General features: G+C 42.4%; 1 protein-coding gene across 1 annotated transcript; it reads right to left on the reverse strand.

The window, feature by feature from the left end:
- Positions 1-11,157: 11,157 nt before the first annotated feature.
- On the reverse strand, positions 11,158-15,871 carry LOC307200977 (immunoglobulin kappa light chain-like). Its single transcript, XM_079950085.1, has 3 exons — positions 15,765-15,871; positions 15,349-15,669; positions 11,158-11,716 (listed from the first exon to the last, which is right to left on the reverse strand). The coding sequence occupies exons 1-3, from the start codon at positions 15,808-15,810 to the stop codon at positions 11,388-11,390; spliced, it is 696 nt and encodes a 231-aa protein (XP_079806211.1). The 5' UTR covers positions 15,811-15,871; the 3' UTR covers positions 11,158-11,387.
- Positions 15,872-24,253: the final 8,382 nt, after the last annotated feature.

Consider the following 24,253-nt stretch of genomic DNA (forward strand, 5'->3'; position numbering starts at 1 on the left):
ATAGAATGATGTGCAAAACGTCAGTACTTTCTGGGAAAATAGCAGCATTCAAAGCAGGAGGTGTAGGGAAGGGACTAAACTTTTGCATTTTGTACAGTTTGCTTCCAGTTCGGACTAAAATAGTTATGATTCTGTTCTATGGATCCTGGAAAACTAATTTGTTCCAGACTGCTTTTCTGTAGCCTATGTTTTTATGGTACTAATTCCTGAGACTATGTGCTTCCTGTATTCTTATGGTTTGACCATTCAGATATATCTCAATGGATCAGTAATTGTATTTGAAATTAGACAAGATGCTCAGTAACCCACATTTAAAATCATCTCTTTGGAAATTACACCCCCAGCATACTTTCAAACAAATAAAACATCTGCCTTATCCTCTCATGAAGCATAGCATCAATGGGTTATAATTTTGTTCTCATTTTTAATTCACATCCATTTCCATTTGTTCCCCCCATTCATTCTAAACTGAAGCCTCTTTTGCCAGTATTGAGTTGCTCTATAAAGTATAAAAACTGCCTATGTTTTAGAGAAAATAGGTTATGCAAGTCAAAATCAAGCTGACTGCCAAATACATTAAAAGGGGGCAGTAGGACCACTGTCTTATCCACTGCCAACAGAACACCCAGTTCCCAGAGGGAACAAAGGGTGTCCAGAAAGCCTACAAAGAGGCTGGTGTCACATGAACCAGCCAGTAAAATAATCCAAATAATGGTTGTTGTTGTTTAGTCGTTTAGTCATGTCCGACTCTTCGTGACCCCATGGACCAGAGAACGCCAGGCACTCCTGTCCTCCACTGCCCCCCGCAGCTTGGTCAGACTCATGCTGGTAACCTCGAAAACACTATCCAACCATCTCGTCCTCTGTCGCCCCCTTCTCCTTGTGCCCTCCATCTTTCCCAACATCAGGGTCTTCTCCAGGGAGTCTTCTCTTCTCATGAGGTGGCCAAAGTACTGGAGCCTCAGCTTCACAATCTGTCCTTCCAGTGAGCACTCAGGGCTGATTTCCTTCAGAATGGAGAGGTTTGATCTTCTTGCAGTCCATGGGACTCTCAAGAGTCTCCTCCAGCGCCATAATTCAAAAGCATCAATTCTTCGGCGATCAGCCTTCTTTATGGTCCAGCTCTCACTTCCATACATCACTACTGGGAAAACCATAGCTTTAACTATACAGACCTTTGTTGGCAAGGTGATGTCTCTGCTTCTCAAGATGCTGTCTAGGCCTGTCATTGCCCTTCTCCCAAGAAGCAGGCGTCTTTTAATTTCGTGGCTGCTGTCACCATCTGCAGTGATCATGGAGCCCAAGAAAGTAAAATCTCTCACTGCCTCCATTTCTTCCCCTTCTATTTGCCAGGAGGTGATGGGACCAGTAGCCATGATCTTCGTTTTTTTGATGTTGAGCTTCAGACCATATTTTGCACTCTCCTCTTTCACCCTCAATAAAAGGTTCTTTAATTCCTCCTCACTTTCTGCCATCAAGGTTGTGTCATCTGCATATCTGAGGTTGTTGATATTTCTTCCGGCAATCTTAATTCCGGCTAGGGATTCATCCAGCCCAGCCTTTCGCATGATGAATTCTGCATATAAGTTAAATAAGCAGGGAGACAAAATGCAGCCTTGTCGTACTCCTTTCCCAATTTTGAACCAGTCAGTTGTTCCATATCCAGTTCTAACTGCAGCTTCTTGTCCCACATAGAGATTTCTCAGGAGACAGATGAGATGATCAGGCACTCCCATTTCTTAAAGAACTTGCCATAGTTTGCCATGGTCGACACAGTCAAAGGCTTTTGCATAGTCAATGAAGCAGAAGTAAATGTCTTTCTGGAACTCTCTAGCTTTCTCCATAATCCAGCGCATGTTTGCAATTTGGTCTCTGGTTCCTCTGCCTCTTCTAAATCCAGCTTGCACTTCTGGGAGTTCTCGGTCCACATACTGCTTGAGCCTTCCTTGTAGAATTTTAAGCATAACCTTGCTAGCGTGAGAAATTAGTGCAATTGTGCGATAGTTGGAGCATTCTTTGGCACTGCCCTTCTTTGGGATTGGGATGTAGACTGATCTTCTCCAATCTTCTGGCCACTGCTGAGTTTTCCAGACTTGCTGGCATATTGAGTGTAGCACCTTAACAGCATCATCTTTTAAAATTTTAAATAGTTCAGCTGGAATACCATCACTTCCACTGGCCTTGTTATTTGCAGTGCTTTCTAAGGCCCATTTGACTTCACTCTCCAGGATGTCTGGCTCAAGGTCAGCAACCACACTACCTGGGGTATATGTGACATCCGTTTCTTTCTGGTATAATTCCTCTGTGTATTCTTGCCACCTCTTCTTGATGTCTTCTGCTTCGAATCAAAATTACAAAAAGTATTATTACAAAACTCAAAAAAATATATATGCAAAATGTATAATTTATTATTAGAATGGGAATTAAAGGATGAAGAAGTAAAAGAAGTTATGATTAAATGGGCATGTGATATAGGATATGTAATTCGGCTGGACCAGTGGGAGAAATTATGGAAATATGATATTAAATTCACGGCATGTTATACAATAAGAGAAAATTTTATGAAAATGGTGTACCAATGGTACTTAACTCCGGTAAAATTGGCTAAAATTTACAAATTAAAATCGAATACCTGTTGGAGATGTAAAAAAGAAATAGGAACAATGTTTCACATGTGGTGGGAATGCCGACCTATTAAACAATTCTGGAATGAAATCTATGAAGAACTCAAAAAGATGTTTAAAATATCTTTCAGTAAAAAACCGGAGGCATTCCTTTTAGGTTTAATTACAAATGATATCCCCGAAAATCAAAGGAAATCAAAGGAAAGTATTCCTTTATGCAACAACAGCTGCCAGGATGCTTATAGCTTATAGCTAAAAACCGGAAAGGCAGAAAAATTCCATCAGTGAAAGAGTGGCAAATTAAATTTTGTGAATACATAAATCTGGCAAGACTCACAGCTTACATAAGGGGACAATCGGACCAGAAATTATTAAAAGAATGGGGTTGTGCTAAAGAGTATATGAAAAAACATTGTTCTGGAGTAAGTATATTGGTATGTAATGAATGATGCTTTACAGGGTTAAAGAAAAAGAAAAATGGTGTAAAAAAAAAGTACAAAGGTCAAAGTAATCTAATTAGACACAACAATACAGTAAGAGTAAATTTTTTGAGGTCTTAGAACAAAGGAAGGAAGTCAGTTTGTGTTTATGTACGTAATGATATGGTTTTTTTCTGTAGATGTGTGCTTTTTCGTTTTCGTTTAGTTTAGTTTTGTTTCCTTTGTTTTTTTCCCTCCCTTTTCTTTTCTTTTCTTTTCTTTTTTTTCTTTTTTTTGTATGTTCCGGGGTTTTTTGTTTGTATAGTATTATTTTGGATTCAATGTTTGTAATTTTTGTTACGATTCTGCATTGAAAATAAAAAAATTCAAAAAAAAAAAGGGGTGGCATTAAATTAATTAAGGGACTAGAGAGGATTAAAGAGAAGGGGGAAATAAAGAAATGTAACCAGACAATGAGAAGATAACTTCACGGTCCAAGTGCTCCTGGTGATCCGAAGTAAGCAGCGAAAAGAGGATGTTCATCGCTGCGAGCATTGTATTTAACAAATAGGGCTGTCAATCAACAAATGGCAACATCTAGATTTCCCCAGTAACAGCCTGCACCTGCTTAAAGGATGGCCAAACCATTTGCCTAGTAACAGTGAAGTGTCTTGTCAGCCCCACCCGCAACCTGTGCTCTCCATGAGGGAGAACACACTTAGCAAGAGCCAAAAAGTCCAGTGACATCTGTCCCATACTGAGAATAAGAGAATCAACATTTTCTACAGGTTACGGTTTCAACCTGACTTGTTTCGAAAGTCTAAACAGGCCTCAAGGGAGTAGCCGCAGCGGCCAATTTAGAGATCACCAAGGCAACAGTATCAGTTGGGGCCCCGTTATGAGGAACCGAAACCCCAAAACCGCAACGCACCTGGAGGCATCACAAATAGCACACCAGTCTCGGAAGCTGAAGCTGATGGTTGCTCAACCAGAAGAAGAAGAAGAAGAAGAAGCATTTTAGGTGTTCCAAGCATGGCACAAACATTATTTCATATTTACCCACAGAAAAGCAAAGCTAACACTACAATGCTATCAGAAGTTAGTCCCATTGAGAGCAATGCAACATACTCCCAAGTAAGTGGGCATAGGATCGTTGCCTGAAGCATTATAATGTGTATGCTCAGAGACTTTGCACCTGTCCATTGGGAGAGATAGGAAGCCCAGAAAACTTGGATGTCCCTTTTATGAAGAGGCACGTAGTAAGATCATTGATCCCCTACTAGTGAGGCTTGCTGACCTCCCGCAAAAACAAAAAAATGACCTTTTGCTGTTAGGCAAAGATCAGAAGATGACCTGGATGGTGGCCAGATTCTGTGTACAAATCTGTAGGCGCAGACCATCGCCCAACTCAAAATAGTCTGGCATGAAAATCCCCAAACTCGGTTCCATGGGTGACTCTGAGTCAACTCCCTGGGATAGTTTACTGTTGTACATTGTTTCTAAATTTATGGTTGTACATTGTTTTACAATTGTTTTAATTGTTTTAACGATATTTGCACATCAGTTTCTAATGTTGTGAGTGTCCTCTGTTTCAGAGGCTTCTACTCTGCAGCCTGTTATAGTTGTTTTAACTGCGAATCTTTTAGGTCTTATGCTCCTACAGTTGTTTTAACTGTGAGTTTTTATTTGTTTTTAGTTCTTATCTGTTTTAATTATCAGTTTTTACCCATCCATTATCCGTGTTTAATCTTGTATTTTATTCAGATATTCAGATGTTTTATCCTATGCCTGTTTCTTTGTCCTTATTTGCTCTAACAATTATCGGTTTTAAAAAAACAAACTGCTATTTTATTTATATATATTTTTCCCTTTTTGGGGGGTTTGTTTTTTATCCTGGTCTCTGGCTGTAATAAAGTTCATTCATTATAATGTGTTAGAAGCAATTAATTTTTTTGTCCAGGCAAAAGGAAGATCTGGAAGAAAATGGTTCTCCTATGCCTGAGAGCTTCAATGTATTGCCTCTTACTTTGCCAGGCAGTATGACTCAGAAATATTATTATATAATATTATATAATATAAATTATATATAATTTTTATTTATACCCCGCCCTCCCTGGCCAGAGCCAGGATCAAGGCAGCTAACACCAGTAAAATTACAATAAAAACATAATGGGGGAAGGAGAAGAAGAAAAACCCCAATTTAAAATATGGGTTAAAATACAATTTAAAATGCAGCCTCATTTTAATAGTAGCCCATAGATCAAAACCATAAGGGGAGGGAAACATAAGGGTCAGACTGAGTCCAAACCAAAGGCCAGGCAGAACAGCTCTGTCTTGCAGGCCCTGCGGAAAGATGTCAAGTCCCGCAGGGCCCTAGTCTCTTGTGACAGAGCGTTCCACCAAGTCAGGGCCAATACTGAAAAGGCCCTGGCCCTAGTTGAGACCAGTTCAACCACCTTGCGACCTGGGACCTCCAAAATGTTGTCATTTGTGGACCTTAAGGACTGTTATGTTTGTTTTTAAAATCTATGAATCCCCTTTCAGACATGCTTGTTTTTATCAAAATGGAAGCACAATAGAAAAAAATATTATGAAGACCACTAGAAAAGTTTAAAAAAAGTTTTAAGAACTTTTATAGCCGGGGAGAATTTTTTAAAAAGGAATTTGGCTGGAGCAAAACATGCGAGCATGTTGGTGCCAGGTGAGTCTGCCGGGGGTTGCCACCAACAACAAAGCTTTGGTCAGCCCCCTGCCCCCTGCAACCCGACTTCATTTGATAGAAGCACTCAGAAGAGATCTTCTGAAACATACCTCAATATATGGGCATGCTAATAGGGTGAGCCTAAGGCATGCCGATCGGAAGGTCAGCAGTTTGAATCCCCGTGACGGGGTGAGCTCCCATTGCTGGGTCCCTGCTCCTGCCAACCTAGCAGTTCGAAAGCACGTCAAAGTGCAAGTAGATAAATAGGTACCGCTCCGGCGGGAAGGTAAACGGCATTTCCGTGCGCTGCTCTGGTTTCGTCTGAAGCGGCTTAGTCCTGCTGGCCACATGACCTGGAAAAACTTTCTGCGGACAAACACTGGCTCCCTAAGCCAGTAAAGCAAGATGAGCGCCACAACCCCAGAGTCATTCACGACTGGACTTAACTGTCAGGGGTCCTTTACCTTTATTTTTTAATAGGGTGAAGGTATTCCTTCAGGTTCCCAGGTACCAAACAGCATAGGGCTTTTAAGGTAAGCACCAGCCCCTAGAGCTCAGAAACAGACCAGAAGAGTACCTGGAAGGTACCTGGAAGGTATCTTCCCAGTGACTGGTCTCAGTTAGCAGCCAAGGGCCGTGTTGCGAATCAGATGCAGTGCTCAAGCAGTCTTCAAAGGAAGCCCAACACTGTGCAGTAGTCAATCCTGACAGTTGCCAGAGCATGGGTGACTGTGGCTAGCCTTGCCTAAAATAGTTTAGTGCACCAGTCTAACCTGATGAAAGGCGCTCCTCGCCATAGAGGCTACCTGGGTCTCAGGTGATAAAGCCAGATTTAGGACATCCTTCCCCAAACTGGTGTGCTCCAGATGTGTTGCTGAACTTCCAAAGATCCAGTCAGCTTGGCGAGTCGTCAGAGAATAATACTAATAATACTGATGCCAATACTGCTACAGTACTAATAGCCTTATTAGTGTGGACTTTAGGAAATATAAATTGAATATTCAGCCACTCATTATTGAGGTGAAGTGTGTGGAACAGGTCTTGGTGCTTCGATTTCTGGGAATGGAGTTGAGAGATGACCTAACCTGGGGAGAAAACAGCAAAGACCTGATGAAGAGAGCACAGCAGAGGTTATATTTTCTGAGAATCCTTTGGAAAAATAATCTCTCAAAGGACCTGTTGATGGCATTTGACCATTGTACTGTTGAGAGTGTATTAACTTATGGTCTCTGTGTGTGGTTTGGGAGCTGCACGGTTAGGGAGAAAACAATGCTGGTTCCAGGGTTGTAAAGACTGTGGAGAGAATAATTGGGTGCACTCTTCCCACCTTAGATCAAATCTATGCTGCCAGATATCATAAGAAAGCTGCAGAGATAGCGCAGGATAGTGCGCACCCCAGAAATGATCTCTTTCAGCTTCTGCCTTCTGGAAGAAAGCACAGGGTTATTAAGACTAGGACTAGCCGCCTGAGAAACAGTTTCTATCCAAAAGCAATTTTGGTTTTAAACGCAGTGTAAGGTAGTCTCTATGGGAGTATATTGTATTTAATTATGGGGTATCAGAGTTTTAGGGGGCTAAACAGGCTGGGGTAGCTGGGCTTGTTGGTTTTGAATGTCTGATGTAATTTTTTTTCAATTTTGTTGTTCTGTATAGGACAATGACAATAAAGATTATTGTATCGTATTAATGCCGGGGACGCAGGTGGTGATGTGGGTGAAACCACAGAGCCTAGGACTTGCCGATCAGAAAGTCTGTGGTTCGAATCCCCGCGACGGGGTGAGCTCCCGTTGCTCGGTCCCTGCTCCTGCCAACCTAGCAATTTGAAAGCACGTCAAAGTGCAAGTAGATAAATAGGTACCGCTCCAGTGGGAAGGTAAACAGCGTTTCCATGCGCTGCTCTGGTTTGCCAGAAGCGGCTTAGTCATGCTGGCCACATGACCCGGAAGCTGTACGCTGGCTCCCTCGGCCAATAAAGCGAGATGAGCGCCGCAACCCCAGAGTCGGCCACGACTGGACCTAACGGTCAGGGGTCCCTTTACCCTTTACCTTTACCTTAGCTTAATGCCAAAATGGGGATAATGGGTGTTAATAGTTCAACATCATGGTACCAGCTTGAGGAAGGGGGTTCTGAAACACTGAGCCCTAGGCAGTTGGAGTACAGTCCTGTCGAGAACAGGTTGAATACCATCTCCCTGAGCAGGAGCAGAAGAATTTCCTCCCCACATAACCGCTACCTTGCTGGGATTAAGGCCACTGGCGTACGAAGGGGGGACAGGGGAGTGCGCTGCACTGGGTAACATTTTGTGGAAGGGTGCCATCGCGACCTCCCCCGAGACGCATACCGCTCGCCGCGCGCTCCTGGGACGCATGCCACATGCCACACAACCCCAGGACGCATGCCACGCCTCCACGGCACATGCCACGCCCCCGGGACGCGTGTCAGCCACACCCCCATCTGTTTTCCGCTCCGGGGGGTGCAGCATGTTGCTCCGCCACTTATTAAGGCCCCATGTACATTTTACATTTACCTTAACAGCATCATCTTTTAAAATTTTAAATAGTTCAGCTGGAATATCATCACTTCCACTCGCCTTGTTATTAGCAGTGCTTTCTAAGGCCCATTTGACTTCACTCTCCAGGATGTCTGGCTCAAGGTCAGCAACCACACTACCTGGGGTATAAGAGACATCCATTTCTTTCTGGTATAGTTCCTCTGTGTATTCTTGCCACCTCTTCTTGATGTCTTCTGCTTCTGTTAGGTCCTTACCGCTTTTGTCCTTTATTATGGTAATCTTTGTACGAAATGTCCCTTTCATATCTCCAATTTTCATGAACAGATCTCTGGTTCTTCCCATTCTGTTGTTTTCCTTTATTTCTTTGCATTGCTTGTTTAAGAAGGCCTTCTTGTCTCTCCTTGCTATTTTTTGGAAATCTGCATTCAATTTCCTGTGTCTTTCACTATCTCCCTCGCATTTTGCTTGCCTTCTCTTCTCCGCTATTTGTAAGGCCTCGTTGGACAACCACTTTGCTTTCTTGCATTTCCTTTTCATTGGGATGGTTTTCGTAGCTGCCTCCTGTATAATGTTGCGAGCCTCCATCCATAGTTCTTCAGGCACTCTGTCCACTAAATCTAAATCCTTAAACCTGTTCCTCACTTCCACTGTGTATTCATAAGGGATTTGACTTAGATTGTATCTTACCGGCCCAGTGGTTTTTCCTACTTTCTTCAGTTTAAGCTTGAATTTTGCTATAAGAAGCTGATGATCTGAGCCACAGTCCACTCCAGGTCTTGTTTTTGCTGACTGTATAGAGCTTCTCCATCTTTGGCTGCAGAGAATTCAATGCTGCCCATCAGGTGATGTCCATGTGTAGAGTCGTCTCTTGTGTTGTTGGAAAAGAGTGTTTGTGATGACCAGCTTGTTCTCTTGGCAGAACTCTATTAGCCTTTGCCCTGCTTCGTTTTGAACTCCAAGGCCAAACTTGCCAGTTGTTCCTTTTATCTCTTGACTCCCTACTTTAGCATTCCAATCCCCTATAATGAGAAGAATATCCTTCTTTGGTGTCAATTCTATAAAGTGTTGTAAGTCTTCATAGAATTGGTCAATTTCAGTTTCTTCAGCACCAGTGGTTGGTGCATAAACATGGATTACTGTGATGTTAAAAGGTCTGCCTAGGATTCGTATTGAGATCATTCTATCATTTTTGAGATTGCATCCCAACACAGCTTTTGCCACTCTTTTGTTGACTATGAGGGACACTCCATTTCTTTTACGGGATTCTTGCCCACAGTAGTAGATATAATGGTCATCCGAACTGAATTCGCCCATTCCCATCCATTTTAGTTCACTGATGCCCAGGATGTCAATATTTATTCTTACCATCTCATTTTTGACCACATCCAACTTACCAAGGTTCATGGTTCTTACATTCCAGGTTCCTATGCAATATTTTTCTTTACAGCATTGGACTTTCCTTTCGCTTCCAGGCATATCCGCAACTGAGCGTCCTTTCGGCTTTGGCACAGCCACTTCATCAGCTCTGAATCTACTTGTAGTTGTCCTCCGCTCTTCCTCAGTAGCATGTTGGACACCTTCTGACCTGAGGGGCTCATCTTCCAGCGTCATAACTTTTATATGCCTGTTGTCTTTGTCCATGGAGTTTTCTTGGCAGGGATACTGGAGTGGCTTGCCGGTTCCTGTTCCAGGTGGATCACGTTTGGTCAAAACTCTCCATTATGACCTGTCCATCTTGGGTGGCCCTGCACGGCATAGCTCATAGCTTCTCTGAGTTATTCAAGCCCCTTAGCCACGGCAAGGCAGTGATCCATGAAGGGGAAATGGATATAGGTTGGTGCTATAAATGTACCCTCTACCCCAACTAAAGAATCATGGCAAGAAAAATTGGTGGACTATGCAGAACTGGCAAAACTGAGATATAAGCTACGGGACAAGGATAACTGTGACTTTAAAGATGAATGGGAACCCTTTACAAAGTATTTGAAGACGCAGCAAAGCGAATTGGACTCCTTGGCTGGCTTTGAATAAACATTCACAAACTCTTTATTGATAATAATCAGCTAAATAGTTTGAGGATCTATACAACTGTGTAAAATGCAGAAAACAGCATTCATAGAGAAATCAAAGACTGGAACTGAGGGAAGCATGGGGGGTCGGGGTGGGTGGGTGGATTTTGTGTGGGAGGGTGGGGGAGGGAGGAAAAATGGGGGGGATAAGTATGATATGTTTTTGGATGATATGTTTTGTTTTAATTTTGAATAAAAAAGTTTTTTTTAAAAAAGGAAATGTACCCTTTAACTGTGCACCATCGCAACCAACCAGCAAATTCTCACCCGTTCAGTGGAAAAAGGGATGTAGTAATCACAGGCAGCCATATTTGCTGGGACTTGAAAAGTCATTTCAGAGCATGTAGAAGTTAGAAGAAGAATAAGAAGGAGAAGGAGAAGAGGAGGAGGAGGAGTTTGGATTTGATATCCCGCTTGATCACTACCCAAAGGAGTCTCAAAGCGGCTAACATTCTCCTTTCCCTTTCTCCCTGACAACAAACACTCTGTGAGGTGAGTGGGGCTGAGAGACTTCAGAGAAGTGTGACTGGCCCAAGGTCACCCAGCCGCTGCATGTGGAGGAGCGGAGACGCGAACCCGGTTCACCAGATTACGAGTCTACTGCTCTTAACCACTACACCACACTGGCTCCCTAAGATCTTTTACCAACCACACCTACGGTTACCGTCATATTGATTCCTTACGGTTGATTCATTATGCCTTAGGACCGCTAGCAAGCAGCAACCTGCCCTCTCCCCTCCACCCACCGCCCCATTAAGTATTATAATTAATCTGATTTTGCTTGATTTCCACTGATTGCAACCCTGAAAACAAGAAGCAGAGGGAGGCACATTGCTTTTCAAGATAATGCGTTTATTTCTGCATTTATATCATTTCCCAAGGTTAATGTGATATCAGTAAGAGAAAAAAGGACGTGGAAGAAGTTACAGACTGCAGAGAAAGGACATGCAATATGAGATATTTCCTACAGTCATAATACTAGAGGGATTTCTGGTATGGATGGTAAACAGGGGAATGACCATAAATGACCAGTAAAAGAAGAGCCTGCTTTATAGAGGGGCCTATCCGGAAAGCTCAGACCTCCTAAAACTCTTCACAAGAGGACTGGACAACGTTTTGTGCGTCACTTCACAACTGTATAGTTCATGGGCGTTGAAATCTGATGTTGGGAGCGTCAGGGTGCTGGTCAGCTTATAGGTGTTGTCTGTATTCGATGCTGGGGGACTGGTTTGGACGCCCTCAGTGACTGGAGTGCCGTCCACTTTCCAGGCCACGGCCAGGCTGCTCGGGTAGAACGTGTTGACCAGGCACGCGGCAGTGGCTGAATCCGTTTTACGTTGCTCCGGCGAAGGTGGGAAAATGAGTGCCGATGGGGTGGAATCTTCTCTTCCTGCGTAAACAAACAAGAACACGGAATATTGCATCATTCAGGTGTACCACAGGGCCAGTGAAAGACCACAGTGCTAGTTCAAAACATTTTGCTGCAAATGGCGCCGCTGCAAAATTGTGAAGGTACCAAGTGCTTGAGGCAACGCAAATCCACAAGTTTCCCCTCTACTTCTTCACCACCCCCCAATAAAGTAAGTGAAGTATTTGCTGCTGTTTCATGACACCCCCTAGTTGGCCACCTTGATCAGACTAGAAAGGCAAATTGCATTCAGGCTCAGATTTGCCAACATCATCATCATCATCATCATCATCATCATCATCATCATCATTACTGCTTCCCCCACACATTTAGCGTCTCCACCCCATCATTCTACCCAGACACTGAGGTGCAGCGCCGAGGGCCTTCTGGTGGTTCCCTCATTGTGAGAAGCCAACTTACAGGGAACCAGGCAGAGGGCCTCCTCGGTAGTGGCTCCCGCCCTGTGGAACGCCCTCCCACCAGATGTCAAAGAGAACAACAACTACCAAACTTTTAAAAGACATCTGAAGGCAGCCCTGTTTAAGGAAGCTTTTAATGTTTAAAAGACTTTTATATTATAATATTCTGTTGGAAGCCACCCAGAGTGGCTGGGGAAACCCAGCCAGATGGGTGGGGTATTTACTATTATTATTATTATTATTATTATTATTATTATTATTATTATTATTTAGGAGCAGCCCAACATTCAGAAACTGATTGGAGGTATAATGCTTTTATTCTTGCTGATGATGTCCGCAGATTAAACAGCTGTTAAAGGTACAGAAAAGACTTCAAGCCGCAACCCTACGTCCCCTTATCTGGAAGTGAACCCTGCTGAATTGAGAATGTCTCATTGCCGTGCAAACATGGACACGGTTGTTCTGAAAACCATAGAAATTCAAAATCCCACGGTGTTTGTACTGCAGGAAAGTAAAATTTGGGCTCAGCAGACCCTCAGAGAAGACGCAGTAGCTGTGCAGAGAACTGATCTAAAGTTTGGCAGGTGTCGTTGTGAAAGAAATAGTTCAACACATTTTTAAAGTGAACGTTTCCTAGTTGTATCTTTCAATCTTTACTGAGTAAAGTTAAAACAGGAGAAAAGACTCCACAGGCCAATTTTCATATCTGGGTGCTGCAAAGGGCATTACAGCCCTGTCCTAATGTGGGGCAGCAGGGACAGAGAATTTGAGCTCGTGGGGAGAACACATACAGAAAGCTGCAAAATTAGAAATATTCTGCATTGCTTTGGCTTGGATAATTGGTGTGTGGTGCATTGTTATAGATTTGGCTAGAGTGTAAGTGCAGATATTTCTTTACTTCTTCGTACATGGTTCTTACATTTTGTATCCTATAGATGATATGTGCTGTTTAAACCCTTCGCTAAGCACCAATACATGAATCACATAGGAGAGTTAACTTCTATATTCCATCTTAAAACTTACGTTTTTACCATATTTTACATTGTTTCTCCTTTCTTGATTACTTCAGAAATGCCCAAGTAACAAACAATGGCCCAAACCAGTAAAATATGAAGTCCCCCAATTAATTTCAACGGCAAATAATTAAGCATGTGCTAAACATTCAGTGGGCTTAACGTTGATCAGCTTGTGCTCTAAGTTTCGTAAAGGACATACATTTCATTTTACTTGCTGTAACTGATCTGTGCAAAGTATTGCGCCATCAGATTGGTAGGGACAAAATAAATACTATACAGTGGTACCTCGGGTTACATATGCTTCAGGTTACATACGCTTCAGGTTACAGACTCCACTAACCCAGAAATAGTGCTTCCGGTTAAGAACTTTGATTCAGGATGAGAACAGAAATCGTGCTCTGGCGACGTGGCAGCAACATTTAGCCCCATTAGCTAAAGTGGTGCTGCAGGTTAAGAACAGTTTCAGGTTAAGTACGGACCTCCAGAATGAATTAAGTACTTAACCCGAGGTACCACTGTATTCACTTTGAAAATAGCCTTGAAATTTCACTCTTTTTCTTTCCCCCCTAACTTTCCTTATTGCAGAATTCTGTCTCTGCTATAAATTAATAGCATCTTCAATCCCATCTTCAATAGCCTTCAATCTCTGTCTTTGACAGAGCGCATTGACAAAATGCCTGCTTATTATTATTTTTTTAGGTTCCACTTGACTTATCTATGATAGAACAGATTTTGATTTATCAATGTATTTGTTGATCAATCAATACATTTGCACAGCACCATCAATATGCATGGTACGCCACAGCCAAAAGAAGGGGGAAAGGGTTTTGCTGTGCCATATGGGCAAAGGTCCTCCAATTACGGTAGTCTATAGAGCTATATCTATATCTATTTCTAACATAGGTTTTTGCAGAACAGTCAGACTAAAATCCCTATGAAAATCAATGATAGAGTATTTCTAGCATCTTAGTTACTATGCTAGACTTAACTACAGACAAATAGGATCTCACCTAGAAATACCTGTATTTTCAAATTAATGTATTCTCAAATTAATGAGTCCAGAAATCATCTGTTGTGTTCTTGCTACTTTATCAAGTGCATAAATCACTGTTCACTGCTCCAAAGGGATTCCTTTCCATTCATTCAGATGAATGTGTGCTATATTGATACCCAATGGTGCCATACAACCCAATCCTATGCAGGTTTAATTGACCCCCCCCCCAATAAGTTTACATATGATGGCAGGTTTGGTTCTATGCAGTCAAGCCAGGAGTTACCTAACTTTTATCACCCAGCCATCCATTGGGACTTAAGGGTACCAAAATATTCCAAATTGTGCCCATTTACATTGAAATAAATTCCCCTGAAATGAACTGGGCTGGTTTCCAAGTGCTTGATAGTGCAAAAAAAAACCATTCCCTCCCCACTGTAATTTATTTCAAATAAAGTGCTTTCTATGAGGGTTACATGTTTTTATTAGCAACTGATGAACACCCAGTGTAAAAACCTGGTAAAGTGTAGAAAGGAGAATTTTGTTTCAACTGAATATTCAGTTCTTTTTTTCTGCACTTCTCTGTCTGTGACCTGGTTTCTTCAAAAGTTGTCAGCAATTAGCAGTTTTTTAAAACAGTAAGTCTGAATTGTTATTGGTTTGTCTAGAGGCAACCCAATTTAGCTTCTGGGACGACCCCCTACGTTCTGAAAACCTTTAAACTGTTTCTTTAAATTGGCTCTCCTTTGGAAATCACTTAGTTTATACCAAATTAAACCAGTTAGAGATGTTATTCCCATCTTTACTGCAGCTTTGGCTAGAAATTCTGCTAGCATCAATTTCATGCAGAGCTCAAGACATTGTGGGGAAAGAGGCAGAGGTGACACAAGGGAACAATAAAATGCATACTCTTTTATCTCCCGTATGGTCCCATTGCTGAGAGTCAATCGCAGCATTTTCCTGCACGCTGAAGTTTTTTACTGACCACCCAGCAGAGCTCTTAGCAGCTTCAGTTAGGAAAAAATACAATCCCAAACCCTACCTCAGTTTTCTGTCATCATCGTCCATTCCCCAGCTTGTGTAGTTTTTCTCCCAATGCCCAGATGCTTCCCAACACTCAACAAAAATGAAAATATAGATTTCCGACACACTGTACCCCAAAGCAACAGAGAGAGAAAACAGACTTACGCCTGATTTCTAAATTGGTCCCGTCACCAAAAATGAGAGGAGTTCTGTAGCCTTGGGCACAGAAATACATTCCCGAGTCCTCGTCATGGACACCGTTGATAGTGAAGGAGAAGTCACTCTGAATGAAGCGATCTAGGGTCCTTTCAATACGGCTCGTAGCATTATAAAGAAGATGCCTGGGTCTCTGTCCTGGTTTAAACTGATATAAGGCCATATCATCACTCACGGAAGAGGAAGCTTTGCACTTGATGGACACACTGTCCCCAAGATTCGCCTGTAAAGAAGCTGGGGTCTGGGTGATGACACTCTGCCCTCTGGCTTCTGGGAGGAGAGGAGAAAAAAAGAACAATAGGTTACTGAATCCGTAACGCCTGCCGGAGAAATTTGCAAGGAATGACATCTCTGTGAAAAGTTACCCTCAAAGAAACTCAAGATGAGCCAAATCAAACACATCTGTAGCATGATGCTGTCGTTGGCGGAACTCTTGCCTCCCAGATACTATCACCACCAAGTAGCCCAGCTTCTGCATGATGAGAATAAAAATGGGGGAGTTATTAAGTGCCAGGGATGGAAATCTATGCAAATGATCTAGACAGCAGACTTACTCAGAAGATCTCACGTCATGAATTACAAGATACGTTTGGGGTTTTTTTCAACAAGTAGTTATTACCTAGGGATCTTTTCAGTCCCGGCTTTCCACATTACAGATTTCTTTGTTTGTTTGTTTGTTAGAGCATTTATTAATTTTCCAATAAAAAACATCCAATTAACATATCAAATCATAATCCAATAAAAATAAAAAAATAAAAAAATAAGATCAAATTGTCTTCTTAATTGTAATTTTGGTTTTATGACTTTCCACAGTCTGAACCTCAAAGTGTATCAATATCTCAGTCCTGCCTCTCAACGATATTTTCATATTTGATTTTATCTCTCCAGGCCTCTTTGCCTCTGGCTCTGCGATCCTCAATCACGTCCGAAAAACAGATAATCTCCCCATCGCAGATTTCTTATCTTCTAACTGTCTCAATTAGAAACCAAGGCACAATGCCAAATTCAATGGCACAAATGTAAAATATTTGCCAGGCATCAGAAAATCTGCACATAGCAAAATAAGGTACATATATCTCCTTTTTTGGAGAAAATACGGCTTACCGATAAAATTCATTAGGTGAACCACTCATTGTGATCTCCTGCAACCTCTTCCTTTGGAACTTCTTCTGTGTCACTCAAAAGGTTTCAAAACACCAAAAAGCTATTAAGAAACACACAAAATACGGTTTTCCCCAATGTAAAGTGACAGGCACACTTTGTTCAAGAACAGTTAATTGGTTAACAACACAACCATGAGCAACATGTCCAAGCCCCACTGATTGGTTGTGGACTTCACCAGGCCCCACCACAGAAGCCTGAAGTTATGGGGTGCTGGAGGGACCTAGCAAGCCAAATGGGTGACCCAAATGATTCCTCATGTGTTTCTTGACTGGTTTTTCAAGGAAACAAACAGGAAGGGGGTTAGTTTTGTTTGAACTTCTTCATCAACACAGAGGGTGCGCAGCGAATGGAGCATAGGAATAAACAGTTGTCCACAATACCTTTTCTTAGTTTTATTTTCGAAAACGTAACAACCAAACATTGCAAGCCATCACTTCTCCTCACCAGCAGCTTACAAGACCTTTGATCAAATTAAGTACAGTTTCAATTATCCTACCACATCCCTTCCTTCACCCGGTGCAGAAAGTAACTCCCCTTTTAATTAGGCAAAAAGTCGAGAAACCACATGTGTGCAGCTAAGCAGGTCAAACTGCAAACATACACCTCTGAAACCAACCTGGTTCCTGAGTAGCATTATTGACCACTTTAAGATAAAGAAACAACCAACAGTTTTGGTCTGTGTGTCTGTCTGAGTGGCAAAGAGAGAAAATGTGTGCACATTTCAGGTCCACAAAGCATGAAACCAAAATTGGCCATTCTTTGTTCCATGAAACATTGGCTATTTGATTGGGCGCTTTAATACCCAGCTGGTCTGAAATTTGCATACACACAAACAGTGCTGAAACAATTTTTTTCTAGTGCAAATATTGATAATTTCTTCTCAGAACAGAATGAATACCATGATAAATAAGTGTATGGGGTTCAGAAAGGGGAGTGATGATGATGATGATGATTATGATTATTCCTCTCAAGCATGACTTGATAGGTTCTGATACAGCTGGCTGGCATTATGAGGCGTGCCAGATAGGTTTTTGTGCTGAACTGTATCACTATGCCATACTCATCGCTTCAGCCAAATTTCAACCAAAGGTGAACATGGAGCCATTGCCACTAAAGTTTGCAAGACCAGAGCTGCCGTAAGAATTCTAAGGTCTCAAATATAGAATAAATATTCATAAATGCTCACATATCTAAATATTTAACCATATGTCTGAAAGGAGAGCAATCCTGAAGCCATTTGGCCTCAAATATTCAATGACCTCAAATATTCCTCTGCGGTAAGGGAGGCAAATGGGGAAAGCCATCCCATTGTCTTTTCACTTACAAATCCTGTCTTAAGGGCCTATTTGCATATGAATAGGGTGAGCCTGTGACCTGGATTCAGGAACTAAACTTGCAGGGGTCAGCAAACTTTTTCAGCAGGAGGCCGGTCCACTGTCCCTCAGACCTTGTGGGGGGCCGGACTATATTGGGGGGGGGGTGAACAAATTCCTATGCCCCACAAAGAACCCAGATGCATTTTAAATAAAAGCACACATTCTACTCATGTAAAAACACGCATATTCCTGGACTGTCTGTGGGCCGGATTGAGAAGGCGATTGGGCCGGATCCGGCCCCTGGGCCTTAGTTTGCCTACCCGTGAACTAAAGTATTAACTGTTATGTACTGAAGTTCTCACCCTGGGCCAGCAGGGAGATACTGCAGATAGTTTTCACTCAGGTCCACATATGCAAATACGGGATTGAAAGTGATGTTCAGTGATTGGATAGTTACAGAAAGTGGTTACAGTTGCGTTGTAGTGGAGCTCTATATAAGCAAGCTGGCTGAACCCTTCAGTTCAGTTCTGTTCTGACCTGTGAATAAACAAGAGCTGTTTGAAGAATCAAATTAAGAATCGTCTGATATGTTCACCCACAACTTAACATTAACCATCACCAAAGAATGGCCAGGCTGCCCAGGTAATACAACCAGTGACCATTATCAGGTATCCTGGCAGACTGGATTTCTGCTGTAGACTACCTCCTATGATGATTTTGGGGTGGTCTTTGGCTAAGGGGCTGGGCAATGTCGAGTCTTACAAGGTTCCCCCACACTTTGGTTCAGGGTATTTCGCTCCTTGGAAGGTGGAAAATAAAGATCTGCCTTGCTTTCCACTGGATCCTGCCTCCATCCATTCTTCTCTGACCGATCATGGGCTTTGGATTAGTCCCATGGGGAGTTGGGCAGCAAAAGCCAAACCCCAATTTTTACACCAGCGCCAAAGCAGTTGCTCACACCTGCCCCCTTGACACCACACCAAAAGTGACCCACATGGCCAAATGACCTACAGAGAGCATTTCATGTGCTCACATCTCCCCTCACACTTCTCTCAATGTGAAGCAAATTGGCAACCTGTGTCCTCTCAGTCTCCCTCTAAACACAAACATCTTCTCCCCAGCAGTGCAGGATTAGCTGGTCACCCATTTTTTGGGGGGGGGGTTAAAGATGAATGCTTTGCTCCTTTCTCTAATTCACCATGGGAAAGTATGAGGTGGTGTTTCTCTGGCCCCCCCATCAGCTTGTACCACAAGAGATTTGGGGTGCTACCATATCGTCGTCTCGTTTTGCAATTTTAGCCACAAGCAAGTTCAGGGGGCAGAAATGCACTAGTTGTTGTTAAATTTATATTCTACCCTTCGTTGGAACATCCCTGGGCGGTAATTAAAAACGCAATTTACACACACACACACACACACATTTTCCTCTTCTTCCATTTTCCAAAAAAATGGAAAAGAAGAACTCCCAGTGAAAGAAGAACGGATACAAAAACTTATGGAATATGCAGAAATGGTGAGACTTACCGGAAGAATAAGAAATCAATATAACAAACCTTTTACAAAAGAATGGAAATGGTTTAATGAATATTTACAAATGAATTGTAAACAGATAAGAACATGGGCAGGATTATTGCAATAACCTGCAGTTTTATAAGAGTATATATTTAAAGCAGATGAATAAATGAGTCAATTAAGTTAATTTGGAATATGCGGGGGGGGGGGACAAATTTAAGGAACCGCAGAAAGGAGGGGAAGGAAGTCGATTGTTGAAATGTTAAAATGGTTGTAAAATTGTTGAAATGTATGAAACTGAAAATCATAAATAAAATAATAATAAAAAATAAAAAATGTAATTTGCATAGCATAATAATAAAAAAATTAAAACAATCACAGAAAAAACCCATAATAATAGCCCCCCAGAAAACATTTAAAAGACACCTCCAAAACTTTCAGGGTTTGGTCTCAATTCGGGGGCACAGGGAAGGCCTGTGGCTCAGAAGCAGATATGTGGCCTCAAATAAGCAGAAATTAAGGCACAGGTAGTAAACCAGGTGCAGGGAATGAGGGGATATCACAACAGATACAGTTTGCAAAGTCCAGCCCTCCTCAATCTGGTGCATTTCAGATGATGCAGACTACAAAACCCATCACCCCTGGGCCTTTCCAGCTTGGGCTGATGGGAATTGTAGTCCTAAACATCTGGAGGGCACCAAGTTGGTGAGGAAGGCTGCCGTGGACCGAGGAGCTCCGGGTTCAAAAGGCTCTGTATTGCTGCCCCTGAGGGAGACTGACTACCTCACAAGAAACCTGCACATGCACAGACACTACTAAATGCTGCCTAAACTTAACATTGTGAGGAAACAGTCAGAAGCCCTGAAAGCTTGCAAAATTGAAATATATCTGCTTGGTCCAAGGCAGTCTAACTAGCTTACGGTAGAAAGCTTCCTCTAAACTGCTAGGGCTTCACGTTACGGTAGGCAATACTGCCACTGCGTGTCCACAACTAGAAATGCATGGGGAATTTCAAGCAATTCAAAACAAAAAATTATGGAAAACATGGGATAGATATGAAAAATATGTTCAAAAATACAGTAAAGGTTCGCTATCTATGCTAGCATTTGATTGACGTTGGAGTGAGACTGAGTTGAGAAATAAGACTAAGAGCACATATTGATATAGGGATGTATTAGATAATATGTAAAGATATATACAATAATAAGAGTACATTCATTTGTAAAAAAGGAATATACAACGGGAAAGACAGGAAGTCTAGTGTGTTGGTATGTATATGATTTTGGGGAATTTTTGGGGGGATTTTTTGGGTTTTTTTTGTCATTTCTCTTTGTTCTTTCTTTTTCTTTTGTTTCATTTTCTTTCTAGGTATATAAAATTTGTATATAATTTTTGTATACATGTTGGAAATTATATTATAGTAAGTCCTGTAATGTAATATGACAACGTTTACCGATGTTATATAAGAATGTTAACAAATAAATAAAATGCAAATTCAAAAAAGAAAGAAAGAAATGGGGAATTTCAGCTTTGCATCTAAAGGTCTTAGCAGAATTTTATGGCCATGTATTCGAAGAGGGGTAGTACCTCTGGAGAGGGACACATTGTGTGCCTTCTGGGGTAGTTTTCAGCAAATCCAAGTAAACTTGCTTTAGTTCAGATCTTTAAAAAATAAGACAAAAAACCAAGGTGTGCTCTTTGTCATTTTGCAAACTATACTTGTTAACGGCATGAAAGGTACAGTTGCACCTCGGATGCCGAACGGAATCCGTTCTGGGAGTCCGTTCGACTTCCAAAACATTCGGGAACCAAGGCGCTGCTTCTGATTGGCTGCAGGAAGCCCCTACAGCCAACCGGAAGCCGCGGAAGCTGCAGCGGAACGTTCGGGTTCCAAAGAACGTTAGCAAACTGGAACACTCACTTCCGGGTTTCCGGCGCTCGGGAGCCAAAACGTTTGACTCGCAAGGGATTCGACTTCCGAGGTACGGCTGTACTCGATTTTGTATTTCACTTCCTAGTTTTCAAGTGACTGAAGATTTTGCAGAATGCTTGGGGTCCATAGGAAGTAAAGCAACTATTGCTGAGACCAGGGCCGGATTTAGGTTTGATGAGGCCTTAAGGTAATGGGGCCCTTAATATGTCCAGCTGTCCTTTGTCAACAACAAATTGTTGCTGTTTTTTGTGCTGAATATATGCTATATGAATTGATGCTTTTGAATTATGGTGCTGAAGGAGACTCTTGAGAGCCCCATGGACTGCAAGAAGATCAAACCTCTCCATTCTGAAGGAAATCAGCCCTGAGTGCTCACTGGAAGGACAGATCCTGAAGCTGAGGCTCCAAGACTTTGGCCACCTCATGAGAAGAGAAGACTCCCTGGAAAAGACCTGATGTTGGGAAAGATGGAGGGCCCAAGGAGAAGGGGAGGACAGAGGACGAGATGGTTGGACAGTGTTCTCGAAGCTACCAGCATGAGTTTGACCAAACTGTGGGAGGCAGTGGAAGACAGGAGTGCCTGGTGTGCTCTGGTCCATGGGGTCACGAAGAGTCGGACACAACTAAACAACTAAAGAACAACAATATATGCTATATGGTCATTTATGAACCTAATAGGTATCGAAAACCATTTGCACATGCAGAATGTAGGCACCCTATATATAGAAATGAGCAAACCAGTGATATTTTAGGGAGCAGGCTAGCAGGTGGGGCCCATTACTTGCATCATAGGAGCCTACACAACACAAAACACTGTTGCTGTATGTAGGTTTTATTTTATTTGTTTTTTATCTTATATTTTGGAAATGTACATCCAGTTTTTTCCCCTTTAATTTTTTTGGGGGCCCCCAAGAGAGCAGAGCCCTAAGCTATTCCTTGTTTAGCTTATATGTAAATCCAGCACTGGCTGAGACGTTTCATTCTGAATCTGCTGGGCAGAACCGGACAGAGGATGATGATGATGATGATAATGATAATTTATTATTTATACCCCGCCCATCTGGCTATTTCCCCAGCCACTCTGGGCGGCTTCCAACAAAACACTAAAATACAGTAACTTATTAAACATTAAAAGCTTCCCTAAACGGGGCTGCCTTCAGATGTCTTCTAAAAGTTTGGTAGTTATTTTTCTCTTTGACATTTGGTGGGACGCCATTCCACAGGACGGGTGCCACTACCGAGAAGGCCCTCTGCCTGGTTCCCTGTAGCCTGGCTTCTCGCAGTGAGGGAACCGCCAGAAGGCCCTCGGCACTGGACCTCAGTGTCTGGGGTGAACGATGGAGGTGGAGATGCTCCTTCAGGTGTACTGGGCTGAGGCAGTTTAGGGCTTTAAAGGTCAGCACCAACACTTTGACTTCTGCTCGGAAATGTACTGGGAGCCAATGCAGATCTCTCAGGACTGGTGTTATGTGGTCATGGCGGCTGCTCCCAGTCACCAGTCTAGCTGCCGCATTCTGGATTAGTTGTAGTTTCTGGGTCACCTTCAAAGGTAGCCCCACGTAGAGCACATTGCAATAGTCCATGCGGGAGATAACCAGAGCATGCACCACTCTGGCCAGACAGTCTGCGGGCAGGTAGGGTCTCAGCCTGTGTATCAGATGGAGCTGATAAACAGCTGCCCTGGACACAGAATTGATCTGTTTTTTAAATATATATATACTTTAAAAATATTTTTTATTGAATTTTTAAATTATAACAACAAATTTTCCACAAATCTTAACCGAACAATTTATACATCCATTATTTCTCCCCTCCCACCACTTTGGCTTCCCCCGTATTGACTTATTAAACAAATTCTATAGCCTGCTGATTTTACCTCTTATATAGTTGTGAAAGTTTAGTCAAAACTTGCCAATGGGTCCAAATCTTTATACTGTCTTTTTATATAGTTTATAACTGGTTCCCATTCCTTTTGAAATCAGTATTTTTCTCTTTCATGTATCCTGTCAGCTTAGCCAGTTCTGCGTAGTCCATAAGTTTGGCTCGCCATTCTTCCTGTTTGCGTATTCTGTTTTCCATACTTGTGCTAATAAAATTCTTGCTGCTGTTGTCGCATACATAAACAATCTCCAATTTCCCTCTCTTATATCATGATCTAAAATTCTGAGCAGGAAAGATTCTGGTTTTTTAACAAAGGTTTTTTTCAACTCATTATATATCATTTCCCAATATTCTTTAACCTTCTTGCATTCCCACCATACATGAAAGAAAGTCCCTTCTTACATCTCCAACGTATCTTAAATCCTGTTTTATACATTTTTTTTGGGGGGGGGCTGCATTTAATCCTACCCTTGATACAGTGGTGCCCCGCAAGATGAATGCCTCGCAAGACGAAAAACTTGCTAGACAAAAGAGTTTTCCGTTTTTTGAGTCGTTCCGCAAGACGAATTTCCCTATGGGCTTGCTTCGCAAGACGAAACGTCTTGCGAGCTCTTGCGAGTTCGTTTCCTTTTTCTTAAAGCCGCTAATAGCCGTGCTTCGCAAGACGAAAAAACCGCAAGACGAAGAGACTCGCGGAACGGATTAATTTCGTCTTGCGAGGCACCACTGTATCTTGTGTATCAGGCATTTTTTATTAATAAGAGTACAAGAGGAAATCTTTTTTGTTTATTCCAATTCATCATAATTGCATCATGAGATAATATTAGGTGGTCTTGCTTATTTAGAGACCACCCCAGTGGCATAGCGTGGGGGGTGCAGGGGGGGCCAGCCGCACCAGACGCAACATCTGGGGGTTAGGGGGCGCAAATCCACGGGTTAGGGGGTGCAAATCCACGGGGTAGGGGGCGCAAATTACTTGCCTTGCCCCGGGTTAGGGGGCGCAAATTACTTGCCTTGCCCCGGGTGCTGACAACCCACGCTACGCCGC

This window comes from Podarcis cretensis, assembly GCF_951804945.1.
Source record: "Podarcis cretensis genome assembly, chromosome: 13".
In the NCBI taxonomy this organism is placed as follows: domain Eukaryota; kingdom Metazoa; phylum Chordata; class Lepidosauria; order Squamata; family Lacertidae; genus Podarcis; species Podarcis cretensis.